The 14,543-nt window shown below is 46.2% G+C and overlaps 1 protein-coding gene across 6 annotated transcripts in view; it reads right to left on the bottom strand.

Annotated features, from left to right (window-relative positions):
• Nucleotides 1-1,509: 1,509 nt before the first annotated feature.
• LOC122939628 (ATP-dependent translocase ABCB1-like) overlaps nt 1,510-14,543 on the bottom strand; it is a 902,460-nt gene continuing 889,426 nt past the window's right edge. For all 6 annotated transcript variants that reach the window (XM_044295741.1, XM_044295743.1, XM_044295745.1 and 3 more), the window contains one exon: nt 1,510-1,814. In XM_044295741.1, coding sequence (XP_044151676.1) covers nt 1,617-1,814 — 198 coding nt within the window. In that variant the 3' untranslated portion in view covers nt 1,510-1,616. The remainder of the gene's footprint in view (nt 1,815-14,543) is intronic.

Genomic DNA, 14,543 nt, shown 5'->3' with positions numbered 1-14,543 from the left:
TGGGCATTGTAGAACCTCTGGAAACATGACATGTGCTCAGAAAGTCAGAGCTTCTTCAAAAAGCGGAAATTCACATTTTTGTACCATAGTTTGTAAACGCTATAACTTTTACCTAAACCATATTTTTTTTTTTACCTAAACATTTTTTTTTATCAAAGACCTGTAGAACAATAAATTTAGAGAAAAATGTATATATAGATGTTGTTTTAAAAAAAAAAAAATTGCAACTGAAAGTGAAAAATGAAATTTTTTTTCAAAAATTTCAATTAATAACAAAAAAAGTAAAAATGTTAGCAGCAATGAAATACCACCAAATGAAAGCTCTATTAGTGCGAAGAAAAGGAGGTAAAATGCATTTGAGTGGTAAGTTGCATGACCGAGCAATAAACTGTGAAAGTAGTGTAGTGCAGAATTGTAAAAAGTGTTCTGGTCATTAAGGGTGTTTAAGCTAGGGGGGCTGAGGTGGTTAAGTGTATCAAAGACGGTTGTAAATTTGTATTCCCAAACTCGTCTATCTCTTTGGGATTAGAAATGACCCTTTAGGGCTAATTTCACACCAGCATTTCAGCAAAAACGCTTCCGTTACTGATAATACAACCATCTGCATCTGTTATGAACGGATCTGGTTATTATCTTTAACAAAAGCTAGATAGATCGGTCATGAACGCCATTAAAAGTCGATAGGGGACGCATCTATTTTCTATTGTGTCCGATTGTGTCTGAGAAAAAGGATTCATCCCCACTGACTTGCATTGTAGGTCATGACGGATCCGTTTTTCTCCGCATCCCATGATGGAAAGAACGCAACCAAACAGAACGGAATGCATTTTGGAGCATTCCATTCTGTTCATTTACATTTTGACCCCATTGAAAATGAATGGGGACCAAACGGAAGCATTTTTTTTCCGGTATTGAGACCCTATGACGGATCTCAATACAGGAAAATAGAAAAGGTAGTGTGAAAGTAGCCTAATATTAATACTTCGAGGTCTGTAATGCTATGGCCAGGATCATCAAAATGTTTGGCAACAGGTAAACTTGTCTTTTTCTCCTTTATGGAGTGACGGTCAGACCTTATCCTCGCCCCTGAGTGTCTGCCCTATTTTGCACTACTGGCTAACACGGGACCAAACCTTTTTCTTTTGATCCTATACCTACAGGAGTGCTTCCGTGGTCTTTCTGTCCGTGCCTCCGCACCGCCCAAAAACTAAAACATGTTCTATTTTTTTTTGCAGTGAGGACGGATCACGGACCCATTTAAGATGAATGGTTCTCGATGCGTCCCGGCCACTGCACGGATGTTGTCCCTGCATTAGGGACCACAAATTGCGGTCCCCAATGCACGGAACGCCCACACGGCCGTGTGCATGAGGCCTTACACAAAAAAAACATACAGTCTCAAGTGTGGATTTATTATGCACTAAAAGAAATCTATGGGCCTACTCTATTCCTCTAAATTATTATACAAAGGCACAAAGAGGTTTTTGTTTCTCACATACTGTATATTTCTTTATTCTCCCCTACAGTGATTGCTGAATACACAACCTCACAGAGCCACATGAAGTACTTAGAAGTTCTGTACTGGAGTACTGTAAGACTTTGCATGTGTATGAGGCCTAGTTTGAGTCTTGTGTGTTCACAAGAGCATAGTAATCAGCTTGGTTAGCCAATAGCTGGTTATGAGTGCCGTATTCCACCACTTTCCCGTTCTTAATCACTGCGATAATGTCAGCGTTCTGTATGGTGCTTAATCGATGAGCAATCACTATGCATGTCCGTCCTTGCCTGGCACTGTCCAGAGCTTGCTGCACAATCTGTAAAATATAAAAACTGTGAATTAATTTTTGCAATACACCTGTTGGATAAAAATGCTCACTAGGCCCCTTGGTAAATTCTGTGAGGGGCATGGATTCTAAAAATGGGGTCACTTCTTAGGGGTTTCTTTTTTTAATTTAACCTCAGAGCCTCTGCAGTTGTCAGCCAGTGCTGTATAAATCACCAATCTAGGCCTCAAATGCACTTGCTGCTCTTGTTCTTCTGAACCCTACAGTGTGCTCAAACAGCAGTTTACGACCACATATGGGATTTTGCACTATTCAGGAAGAAATGGGTAATACATTGTGGGGTCCCTTTTCCTCTTGTTACCAATTGTGGAAATGAAAGTTCTGGGCTAAAGCAGCATTTTATTTGAAAAAAAGCAATTTTAAATTTCTCAGCCAGATGTTTCTAAATTCTATAAAATGCCTGTGGGGTCAATGCACTCACTACATCCCTCAATACATTTTGTAAGGGGTGTAGTTTCCAAAATGAGGTAAGTTTTTGGTGTTTTCCACTGTATGTGTATCTCAGGGTCTCTTCAAATGTGACAGTGTGCACTAAAACTGCACAAAATCTGCCCTTCAAAAGTTATATGGTGCTCCTAACCTTCTGAACTGTGATGTGTCCACACAGCACTTTATGGCCACATATGGGGTGTTTCCATTCTGGAGAAAATGTGTAACAAATTGTGGGTGCTTTATCTCCTGTTACATCTGGGGCCACAATAAAATTTTATTGGAAAAAATTACATTTTTAATTTTCACAGCAAATGTTTTTAAATTCATATGGAGTACCTATCCTTCTGAGCTCTGTGGTGTGCTCATACAACAGTTAATAACTAGTGATGGATGAACATCGGTCGGAACGACTCGCGGACGCTATCAAATGTTTGCAAACCGCAAGTTCGCGGGGGGGCCCCATTCAATTTAATGGCAGACGAACCTGAAAAACCTTCAGGTCCTATTTGCAGCCACCAAATACTAAAAGTGCACAAATCGTCACACAACATAGACAGTAAAATACCAGAGGGGGATCAATGGCAAAAATTCCCACAAAAAATATGTATTTCAATCAGGGGACATTTTTATGCGTCTTAAAGGGAAACTCTCAAAAATGTGCCGTGCTGGAGCATAGAAATTTTTTATTTTACGCCATGGGAGTACAGGACCCAAACATTAGGCATTAGACAGTCAATGGATATCAATTTTACTGCATGCCAGTGGACTACAGGCCCCAAAAATTATTCATTCCCTGTACAGAAAATATCAAGTGATTATGTGGCTGGAGATATATTAGACGGTCATGGGATATCAATTTTACTGCAGGCCAGTGGAGTACAGGCCCCAAACAGTAGGCTTTCACCGGACAGAAAACATCAAGGGATTATGTGGCTGGAGTTACATTACGCGGTCAACGTATAACAATTTTACTGTTGGCCAGTTAGATTATAGGCACCAAAAATTATGCATTCACTGTACAGAAAAGACCAAGTTATTATGTGGCTGGAGGTACATTAGGCGGTCACCGTATAACAATTTTACTGTTGGCCAGTTACCTTACATGCCCCAAAAATTATGCATTTAACGTACAAAAAATATCAAGTCGATATGTGGCTGGAGATATATTAGACGGTCATTGGATATCAATTTTACTGCAGGCCAGTAGAGTACAAGCCCCCAAACATTAGGCATCCACTGAACTGAAAACATTAAGTGATTATGTGGCAAGAGGTATATTAGATGGTCATTGGATATCAATTTTACTGCAGGCCAGTGGACTACAGGCCCCAAAAATTATTTATTCACTGTACAGAAAAGAACAAGTGATTATGTGGCTGGAGGTATATCAGACGGTCAATGAATATAAATTTTACTGCAGGCTAGTGGACTACAAGCTCCAAAAAATATTCATTTACCGGACAGAAAAGAACAACTAATAATGTAGCTGGAGTTACAGTACATACATTAGGCGATCACCATATAATAATTTTACCGATGCCCAGTTGCATAGGCCCCAAAAATTATGCATTCCCCGTACAGAAAAGATCAAGTGATTATGTGGCTGGAGGTATATTAGACTGTCATGGGATATCAATTTTACTGCAGGCCAGTGGAGTACAGACCCCAAACATTAGGAATTCACCGGACAGAAAACATCAAGTGATTATGTGGCTGGAGATACATTAGGCGGTCACCATATAGCAATTTTTCTGTTGGCCAGTTAGATTACAGGCACCAAAAATGATGCATTCACTGTACAGAAAAGATCAAGTTATTATGTGGCTGGAGGTACATTAGGTGGTCACCGTATAACAATTTTTCTGTTGGCCAATTGCATTACAGGCCCCAAAAATTATGCATTCACCTTACAGAAAATATCAAGGGATTATGTGGCTGGAGGTATATTAGCCGGTCATTGGATATCAATTTTACTGCAGGCCAGTACAAATACATTTCAAATACATATGCTTAAAATAACTAGAAATATAAAATTGGATTAAAAACATGGCTAACAAAATCCCCCCCTCTTTAAAAAACAATGGTAATAAGTGAAATTGAATTAAACGTGGTCGTCACAGGTGTTGAATTTCTCAGAGATCCATGCCTCATTCATTTTTAGAAATGTGAGGCAGTCCACACTGTCGTGAGCTAGGCGAGTGTGCCTATCTGTGGGTGGAAATTGCTCTGCCAGCGCATGCAACAGCAGAAATGCAGGATCTCTCAAAGCAAGGCCTGGAAATGCATTCTGACAGCCCTCTGTGCTGCTGGTAACATGTCCGCCATTTAGTGTTTGTACCGGGGGTCTAAGTACGTTGCCACCCAGTACTGGTCCTTGCCTTTTATGCTTTTTATGCGGGGGTCCCTCTTCAAAGACTATAGCATGAAAGCCCCCATTTGCAGAGATCCCAGAAAAGTTTAAAGCCTGCTCTTCTTTCTCCTCCTCCTCCCCCCCCCCCAGGCACCATCCTAATCTGACTCCTCTTCAGACTCCTGCTGACTTATCTCAGATGGAGTAGCCCCCCTAGGAATTCATTCAGCGTTGCGACTTCCTCATCTTCCTGCTCCTGCTCCTCGACGACTTGATCAATGACACGACACAATGCGTTGCGCATGAGCAGTCACTGGCGCGGTGAAAAAAAAACAAGCCCAGCAGAACCTGTCCTTCCACAGAGTTTGTACAGGTAGTAGTTAATGGCATGTTTTTTGCTGGAGCGGCCTATCAAGTATATACAAGGTGGAGTTCCAGCGCGTCCGGTAGTCACAAATCAGACGTCTAATGGACAGGTGGTTTCTAAAGCCCTCTGAGTCCACCAGTTTATATGGCAGTAGTTGGCAGGCTAGCAGTTCCGACAAGCAAGCAGGCAAGAGGGTTATCCAGCGTCATCAACTTTTTACGTTAGAACATTTGGGCCACGGAAGCCTGCCTTTTGCCAGAAGAACGCGATGACGGCACGGTGTAAGGTGGAGGACAAATGGGAGGAGAGAGGAGAAGGAGAAGAGGCAGGACATGGAGCGCAGGGAGTGTGCCTTTGTGGGTTCTGACGGTGTTGCTCCCACTGGTCTCAGTGATGGGAGGCCAGGTGCCTTCTTAAGACTGTCGTCCCTAGGTGACACGTTAAAAAAAGCCCACACTGCGGAGCCATGTTCCTGTGTCCTAGGAGCGCCTGATGTGACCGTGCATGGTGGATGGCTCACTCAAGATTCATTTGCATTTTGCTTTTGCCTCCTGTGCACTGCAAGTTCTGCCTGCTACTCCTTCTTCTCCTCCCTATCTGCTGCTCCATCTCTCCCTCTGAACTCCCCTCCTCTTCCTCTCTGCTGGGCATCCCCGTGATGTCCATTGACATGTCATCATCTTCACCTTCACCCCCACTGACATTAGAAATCTTGGAGTAGGCAGCAAAAGTGGGGACCACCCTTCTTGGGCTGAACTGGGTACTGTCGTCAGACCGCTGGGTGGCGGCAGTTGCTACTTCCTCTTCCTGATCCGATGCCAAGAATGGCTGCACATCGGTATGGTCTGGGAATGGATGAGAAAATAATTCCTCTGACTCAAGTGGAGGTGCTATGGTGGTGGTGGTGGTGGTGGTGTCTTTGAGGGTGCACACAGCAGAGAGTGAGGAGGGTGCTGATACAAAGGATAAAGATGGTGCAGAAGTGGAAGGCTGAGTGAACAACTCCAGCAACTGTGGTGCATCCATTGATGTAATCGCATGTACCTTCTCCAACTTCCCACTTAGGCTCTGGCTTTGTGCACCTACCCGACCCCTACAACCCCTGCTGAATGGCCTTCCTCTTCCTCTGCCTGTCATTTTCAAAATGACCCTTTGACAAAGTCCCTATAGAAGAGCAGTATTTGTGGAAGCAGGTCTATCAAACCCCTTAATGATTATTTGCTGGAAGCAGGTATATCAAACCCCTTAATAATTTTTTGGGGGGGCAACAGGTATATCACACCAGTTGCAATTAGTTGTTCCAATAGCGTTTGTCCCTCTGTATAGCTGCGGTATCTCACAGAACCGCACACAACTGCTGCACAATGCAAATGCCCTATATAGAAAATATATCATAGGTATATCACATCCCTGAGGAAGCCGGATTGCTCCGGCGACACGCGTTGGGCGCTTGCTATGTTTCCAGGTCCACTGTACCAGCTGGCTATGTAGGTTTGGCTCTTGATATTTGACCCCATGTCGGTCTTATTGCACCTTTAATTCTAGTGGTCTTACCTTACCTTGCATTTGCTATATGTGATTTATTGTATTGCTTTATATGCTGGTTGATAACGCATACATTTTCATGTGATAATTCAGTGGACCTGTGTGTGTCGGTTACATATATTTATTGCATACCGCACTTTGTTCTACATTGTATACAATTTTTTAATGCGTGTGTGTTGTTGTGTCCAATAAACTTTATATATATATTTTTTATCCTTCAATGGTTGGATGTGCATTTATGGGGTGGCTCTTTTGACTCTCTCTTGGGTTAGATTATTTGTCAGGTATATCACATCCCTGCCTCAATCAGTTTTTTGGGGGCGCAACTGGTATATTACACCAGTTGCAAGCAATTGTTCCAATAGCGTTTTTCTCTCTGCATAGCTGTTGTATTTCAGCAGAACTGCACACAACTGCTGCACAATACAAATGCACTATATAGAAATTATATTATACAGGAGAAAAGAACAGGATGCAGCGCCTCGTGTGTAAAACTGTCTAGTTATTGCAAAAATAACAGTTTATGCTTACCAGAAAACGTTGTGACAAGTCACAACGCCTGTGAATCACCTTGCTGGAATATACCCGTCCAGCATTCAGGGTTTTTCTGCGTCTGCTGCCACAGTCTGTACCCTTTTTCCATTGGTTACAGACTTTTGGGATGTGAAGGAATGCGTATGTGAAGAAAACCAGACCCTTTTCAGCGGCGCTGATGCAAAGGAACTCAGGACCAAGATGGTGTAAGTAAAAGGGTTCTTTATTCAAAGGACTGTTAACGCGTTTCTGGAGCGAACAACCCCCTTCATCAGGACAATAAAACTTACATATAACAGACATGTGATTATTACTGTTTTATTTATGCACTCTGTTTGAGCGCGATGTGCACAGCCAGTGAGGGGCGGAGGAGGGGAGGGGTCCAGGGGCAGGCCATGATGGGAGGTGTCTCGAGAGTGGGAGCAGCCAAGTGTGGCTGCAGTGTTACAACGACATGATGCACCTCAGAGTGACAGCCTGAGCCGCGCATGCGAGCCTTCGCTACTCATCAAAGCGGCTGTGTTCTGGGCCGCGATGTTTCTGGGCAGTGTCACAGCTGCATGACGTGCCTCTGAGTGACAGCCGGAGGCGTGTCTGCACAGCTTCGCTACCATCCAGGGCGGCAGTGGGTGGAGTCGTCCTCCTGTGTCTTGCCCGTGACTCGTCCCAGCTGGGGGAGGAGGGGGAGTGTCTCCATGGCTCAATGCTCATGCCGAGATGGCTGTCAATATGTACAATGCTGCAGATACAGCACTAAGGATGTATATCGGTGAAGGTGATAGTAGAGGAAACATGTATTGTGCAGCTCCCAATTTTAGGGACCAAGAACTGGGTGCATGCTAGCGATAAGTAAATAAATATTTTGTCATGAGGGTGTCAAGAGCCACGTCTGACTCCGTTATACCCGGGGTCAGGAAGTCGCAGCGGGTGGCTACGCGCTCTATGTCTAAAGATCGCGCTGTTACTCAATGGTAGCTTTCTGTGTTTGCCTTACAATCCTTTTTGTCTCACTCAAGGATCCGTAGCTTCTTCTCCTCAGCTGTTTCTTGTCCGGCACTACCAACCTCTTTATATTCCCCTCTCCCACTTCTCTGGTTGCCAGATATAGAGCTTCCTGCCTGGACTTCTATAATGACCCACTGGAGCTGTGTCGCTGTTATTCCTGGTTGTCGTACCAGAGCATTACCCTCCAGATCCCTGTTGTTTATTTTTTGAACGCTGTTGTCGCCCACCTGGGATTATATGTTTTGTCAGTATTCTCTGTCCTCTCCCTGGTGTTTCCCTTTAGTGTTAGTGGTGCGGACTAGTGTTCCCACCGCCCTATTCACTACTTAGGGCTCATCTTAAGGAAAGCCATGGTTCAGGCATGTGATCAGCGTATGGGTGAGAAACCCGTCTAGGGACGTACGGGCAGTCAGGTGCCAGCCTCTAGGTGAGTTAGGGGTCACCATCTTTCCCTCTCCCTTGGACAGAGCCTCCCTTTTCCCTCCCTTTGCGTCATGTATGTGATCGGCCGGCACGATCCCAAATTCATAAACTAAGAATAAAACATAAATAGACGCTGATTATAAATAAATAAATGAAAGAGGTTCAGGGTGGCTGAATAGTACTAACCTATACTAAAATGTAAAATATAAGCTATATAAATAAAAATATATATTTTTTATAAAATATAGAAAATATATGTAAATAAATAAAAGTAGACATATTTAGTGTCATCGCTTCTGTAGCAACCTGCTCTATAAAAATAGCACATGATTAGGGACGAGCGGACCCGTGGATATTCGCTTTGCCCGAACTTCGGGTCAAAGTTCGGGTTTGGGACCAGAACTTGACCCGAACCCCATTGAAGTAAAGGGGGACCACAACTTTGGTGCACTAAAATGGCTGTATTAGTGGGGGGGAAAAGGGCTTATTAGCCGTTGTGTGGTGAAGTGAGAAAATTGCAGACTTTTTTGGGGCATTTAAATTTCCTTTTTATTTATTTATTAATTTGTTCTAACAGTATGTCAGACAGAGAAGTGCCAGGCTCTGCACAGGGGAGTAGCAGAGGCCTAAATGTTTCTGGCGCAAGCACAGGTCGCAGCAGAGTAAGGAGGCGTGGCAGCAGGAGTCGCAGTGAGAGGCCTGAGCTCCCGGTGTCATCTAGCAGTCGTGTCTTGTCATGCAACCCAGCGGTTCTTGAATGGTTTATTCAGTCATCCACTTAGTCCCAAGTAACAGCAGACACCCACAGTCAAGAGTCGGTGGGTTCATCAGACACAACTGTTAGTTGGCATGGCCCGGAAGCAGGCTCTGTGCCCTCACCTGTCCTCAACCTGCCTCTGTCCTTTTCTGTTCCTTCAGCCAGAGAAGTATTATATGCTGGGGGCTCAGCCCCACTATTCAGCGAGGACAAACTGCTAGAGGACAGTCAGCAGCTACTGGCCAGCCAAGATGTGCAGGAGACATCTGCCACTTCCTCCGCTAAGCGGGCAAGTAGTGATAAGGAGAGAGGAGTGGGAGCTGGTGTTGCGAGCATTGAGGCTCCTGACCCACAGACCATTGAGGAGGACATCAGTGACGTGCAGACAGTATTCAATGGTGATGATGTAGCTGAGCACACTTGGGAGCTGGTGAATTCGGGGCTTCATCATCACTGGGAAAAGAGGGTGGCAGATTGCCTGTGAGGCAGCGGCAGAGCCAGCAAGTTGCTAGCATGGCCGGGAGTTAGCAGGGGGGCAGGTCGGTAGCCATACGTGCCTGGGGTAGACCACCCACTTTGCAGGAGCCTACCTGCCCGGAAAGTAGTGGTGCACGGGTTCACCATGGTCCTGCATCAACATATGCAGCATCAACATAAAGTGGCCTGGGAGCACCGTGGCTCTGATGTGGTGGACCAGCCTGCCACAGCAACTGCTGCATCACCCAGTGGCATGCACTTGCTTTCGGGCAGGCAAGGCTCCACCACCTCAGCCGAAGTAGCTGTCTGTCCTTCCCATTTTCTGCTGGTCCTGATGCTCCTGCTCCTCGTTAGTCATTTTGTCAGCAATCGATCACCGAAGCGATTGCCAAGAGACAACAGTATGTGTGCACTCATCCAGCGGTGCAGAAGCTGAATGTGCTCCTGTCCCAGTTGCTGGTGCTGCAGTCCCTCCCTTTCCAAATGGTGGACTCTGCACCTTTCAGAGAACTGATGGCTTGTGCCAAGTCGAGGTGGAGAGTCCCAAGCTGTCATTTATTTGCCAAAAATGCAGTACCAGCCCTGCACACACATGTAGAACAGGAGGTGGGCCAGTCCTTGAGCCTGCCGGTGTCTGCCAAAGTGCACGGCTGCGCCGACGTGTGGAGCTGTAACTACGGTCAGGGACAATACATGTCCTTTATGGCTCACTGGGTGACTGTGGTTCCTGCACAGCCACAACAGCAACTTGGCCAGGTGACGATGCTTCTGCTTCCACATTGTCATGCCATTGTTCCGCCTCTCCCTCCTCATCCTCCACCAAGTCTTTAGACTCCACTGCAGGGACAATTCACAGTACCGCTCCAACATACCATATGTGCATGGCATGGTGTCACGCTGTTCTACACCTCCTGGGCGAATGGGGTCACACAGGGGAGGAACTGCTCTGTGTCTTTCATCAAATCGAATCCTGGCTTTCTCCGCGACAACTCAAAATCGGAACCATAGTGACCGACAATGGGAAGAACATGGTGTCGGCGCTGCGTCAAGGAGGGCTTAGCCATGCGCCATGCATGGCACACGTATTCAATCTGGTTGTCAAGCGGTTCCTGAAGTCTTCCACCCATCTGCAAGACATCCTAAAAAATGTCCAGGAATCTTTGCATGCACTTCAGCCACTCGTACACTGCAAAGCACACCCTCCTTGAGCTGCAGCGACAGAACAGCATCCCCCAACATACGCTGATATGAGACGTTTCCACCCGTTGGAATTCCACCGTCCATATGTTGGACCGACTATACGAACTGTGAAAGGCCATAAATGATTTATTGATGATCCAAGTGGACAGGAGTACTCCTCAGTGTAACTTAACAACAGCTCATGTGTGACACCTGCCGTTTGCTCAGACCCTTTGAGGAGGCCACGTTATTTGTCAGTCGCCTGGACTACGGGATGAACAACGTCATTCCACTGCTTCATGTCCTGGAACAGATGTTGGTAAATCTGGCTAGTCAGGGGACTGGAGACGTGGCACCTTGTTGGACCCTCGCTACCGGTCCAAAATAGGGGCCTTTTTTACACCCATTGAGAGGGAGGAAAAACTGAACTACCATAGAGACATCCTATGTAGTGAGTTGGCCACTGCCTATCTGTGCCATTTTCCATCCTCTCGCAGATCTGATGGCCCCCCCGGCCCTCTGCGCTAACATTCCTCTGCCATGGCTTCTGTGGCAGGGTGGGGGGTAGGACAGTTCCATCTCATCAGCAGAAACTTGAGCCTAGTGACCTGAACCAGCAGGTGGTGGCATACTTGGACAGTACCATGACACCCAACATTAAAGATCTGCTGGACTACTGGGAGGCCAAACTGGATTTGTGGCCGCAACTAGCAGAGTTTGCCCTGGAAAGGCTGTCCTGCCCGGTCTGTAGTGTGGCATCAGAGTGGGTGTTTAGAGCGGTGGGGGCCAAAGTTACCCCAATACCCAATAAGAACTCACCTGTCCACCTAAAATGTGGAGAGACTGACCTTTGTCAAGATGAATCAGGTATGAAGCACCCAGGATTTCCACCCACCAATGCCTGATCAGGCTAGATCAGGCATGGCCAAACTGCATCTCTCCAGCTGTTGTAAAACTACAACTCCCACCATGGCCTGCTGTAGGCTGATAGCTGTAGACCTGTCCGGGCATGATGGGAGTTGTAATTTTGCAACAGCTGGAAAACCTCTGGTTTGCCATCCCTGGGCTAGATCATCCATGGTGCCACACCAACACTTTGATAAAATAGGCCAGTTTCTTCTGGCTACCTGCCTCACCTACTATTCTGATGCTGGCACCAGACTGATGCCACACATCTGATGCCAAGTGCTCCTTCTTTCACCCACCATCTTCAGCTGGTACTTGTATTGCCACCCACCTCCCCACTCTGTCACCGGGTCACTCTGTGGTCTCCTGATGCTGCTGCCACCTCCTATGTCACCGCGTCACTCTGTGGTCTCCTGATGCTTCTGCCACCTACACACTATGTCCCCTTGCCACTCTGTGGTCTCTTTATGCTGCTGCCACCTGCATACTATGTTACCTTGCCACTCTGTGGTCTCCTGATGCTGCTGTCGCCTCCACACTATGTCATCTTGCCATTCTGTGGTTTCCTGATGCTGCTGCTGCCACCTCCACACTGTCATTAGGCCACTCTGTAGCCTCCTGATGCTGCCGCCACCCCCACACTGTCATTGTGCCACCCTGTGGCCTCCTCCTGATGCTGCCGCCACCTCCAGTGTCTGTCATTGGGCCACTCTGTGGTCTCCTCATGCTGCTTCCACCTCACCACTATGTCATAGGGAAACTCTGTGGGCTTCTCATGCTGTTCCCACCCTCCCCACTATTTTGCCTTTTGGCCTGGCTGACATCATCATTTATTTGACCCTTTTCTGATCTGTCAGAAGGAAGGAAAAATGAGACGCACAACGGATTCTGTCTCTGTAGCAGCTGTAAGGCCTGTATGGTCCCATCAGAATTGGCTTGTGATTTGGTAGCCAAAAGCAGGAGTGGGTACAATACACAGAAGACATGCAAATATTCCGTTCACGTGTCATCTCTGTTTTGGATACACTCCTGTTTTTTTGGCATTAGCAATACTGATGGATTATTGACAAAATGCTGACCGAGTGAAGGCTGATGCTCAACAGACAGGATCCGTTTTATTTTTACTGCTGACACCCTCTCCACTCTGTCAGGGGGGCTCTACTTGTATAAGCATTTAATAGAACAGGTTCTGTAGACATCTATGTGGAATCAGCTGACGACGGTGTAAAAGGAGTGCGCTTCTTCATGGCGCTAACATCGACCACTAAGTCTGAGTTCATACTTGAGTTATTTGGTCAGTTTTGGTTCCGTGACTGCCCAAATAAGTGAAGTGTTCAGTGATTCTAAGTCATCTGCATGTTATACTGAATCACAGTATTATTTCACTACCGCAGCAGACTCCTTATGCGTGTTACTGCAAGGCACAGTGTTCTACACCACTATGAAGGCTCTCTGCAGTCAGGAAATAGCAGTTTTTTAACGTGATTCACGGCAACTAAATTCGTATTGCATCAAATTTATTCGAAAAATTCTGCGACTCGGCAGAATCGAATTTATGAAAATATATACTGGCTAGGGGACGGCCACTCTGCTTTTTCACCCTGCTCCCTCTTTTTCTGTGCGGCTTGTGCTTTGTGACCACCACCCGCACACGTCACTCCCATGACCTTGATTCCATGTGGAGTCTAGGACCTCATCATCCTCAACATCATCTTCCACCCACTCTTCACCCCTGCCCTCCTTGCCGGTCTGCACATGGCAGAAAGCCGCAACAGTTGGCACCTATGTTTCTTCATCATCATCAGAGACGTGCTGCGATGGTCCTCCCATGTCCACATCCTGAAACATAAGTGGGCATAAGTGCACTCAATCTCTTCCACATCTAGGGCAGGGCTAGGTGGATGGTCCACGGAAACCCAGAGTCATCAAAAAGCATAAGAGACTGCTGCATGAATTGGGGCTCAGACTGGTTGGCTGATTTGCAAGGGGGTGAGGTTAAAGACAAATGCCCATGGGCTGCAGGTGCCAACTCTGCGGTTTCAGCAGGGGACCGGGTGGGAGACAATGTGAAGGAACTGGAGGCACTGAAAGCTATCCAATCTACTACCTCCTCTACTTGTTCTGGCCTCACCATTTGTACACCGGTATTCAGGCCTACAAAATGACGCTGAACATTCTGTCACCTACGTGCACCTGAGGAAGGTGTTTCATTTGGGCGTGTAGCTGGCACAGATCGACCACGTCCTTTCCCTGCAGCAGGAGCTCCACCAGCACCATAACCAGGCCCAAGTCCCTTATTCGATGCTCTCCTCATTCTTTGAGGTCACCCACCAAACTATCAGATGTATTAACTATATTAATTTCCCTGTCACGTATGCAGTGCAGGTGTACCTCATACCAAAAATGGGAATATGTCACCCACCGAACTAACAGACGGATGAACTATATTAATTTCCCTGTCACATGTGCAGCGCACGTGTATCTCACACCAAAAATGGGTATAGGTCACTGGCCGAACTAACAGTCAGATTAGCTAGATTAATTTCCCTGTCAAAAATGCAGTGCACGTGTATCTCAAACCAAAAATGGCTATATGTCACCCACCAAACTATCAGACAGATTAACTATATTAATTTCCCTGTCACGTATGCAGTGCAGGTGTACCTCACAGCAAAAATGGGTATATGTCACCCACCAAACTATGAGACGGATTAACTATATTAA

This window comes from Bufo gargarizans, chromosome 5 (genome assembly GCF_014858855.1).
Source record: "Bufo gargarizans isolate SCDJY-AF-19 chromosome 5, ASM1485885v1, whole genome shotgun sequence".
Taxonomy (NCBI): domain Eukaryota; kingdom Metazoa; phylum Chordata; class Amphibia; order Anura; family Bufonidae; genus Bufo; species Bufo gargarizans.
The sequence above is the reverse complement of the archived record's forward strand: the minus strand, read 5'-3'. Positions and strand labels throughout refer to the sequence as shown.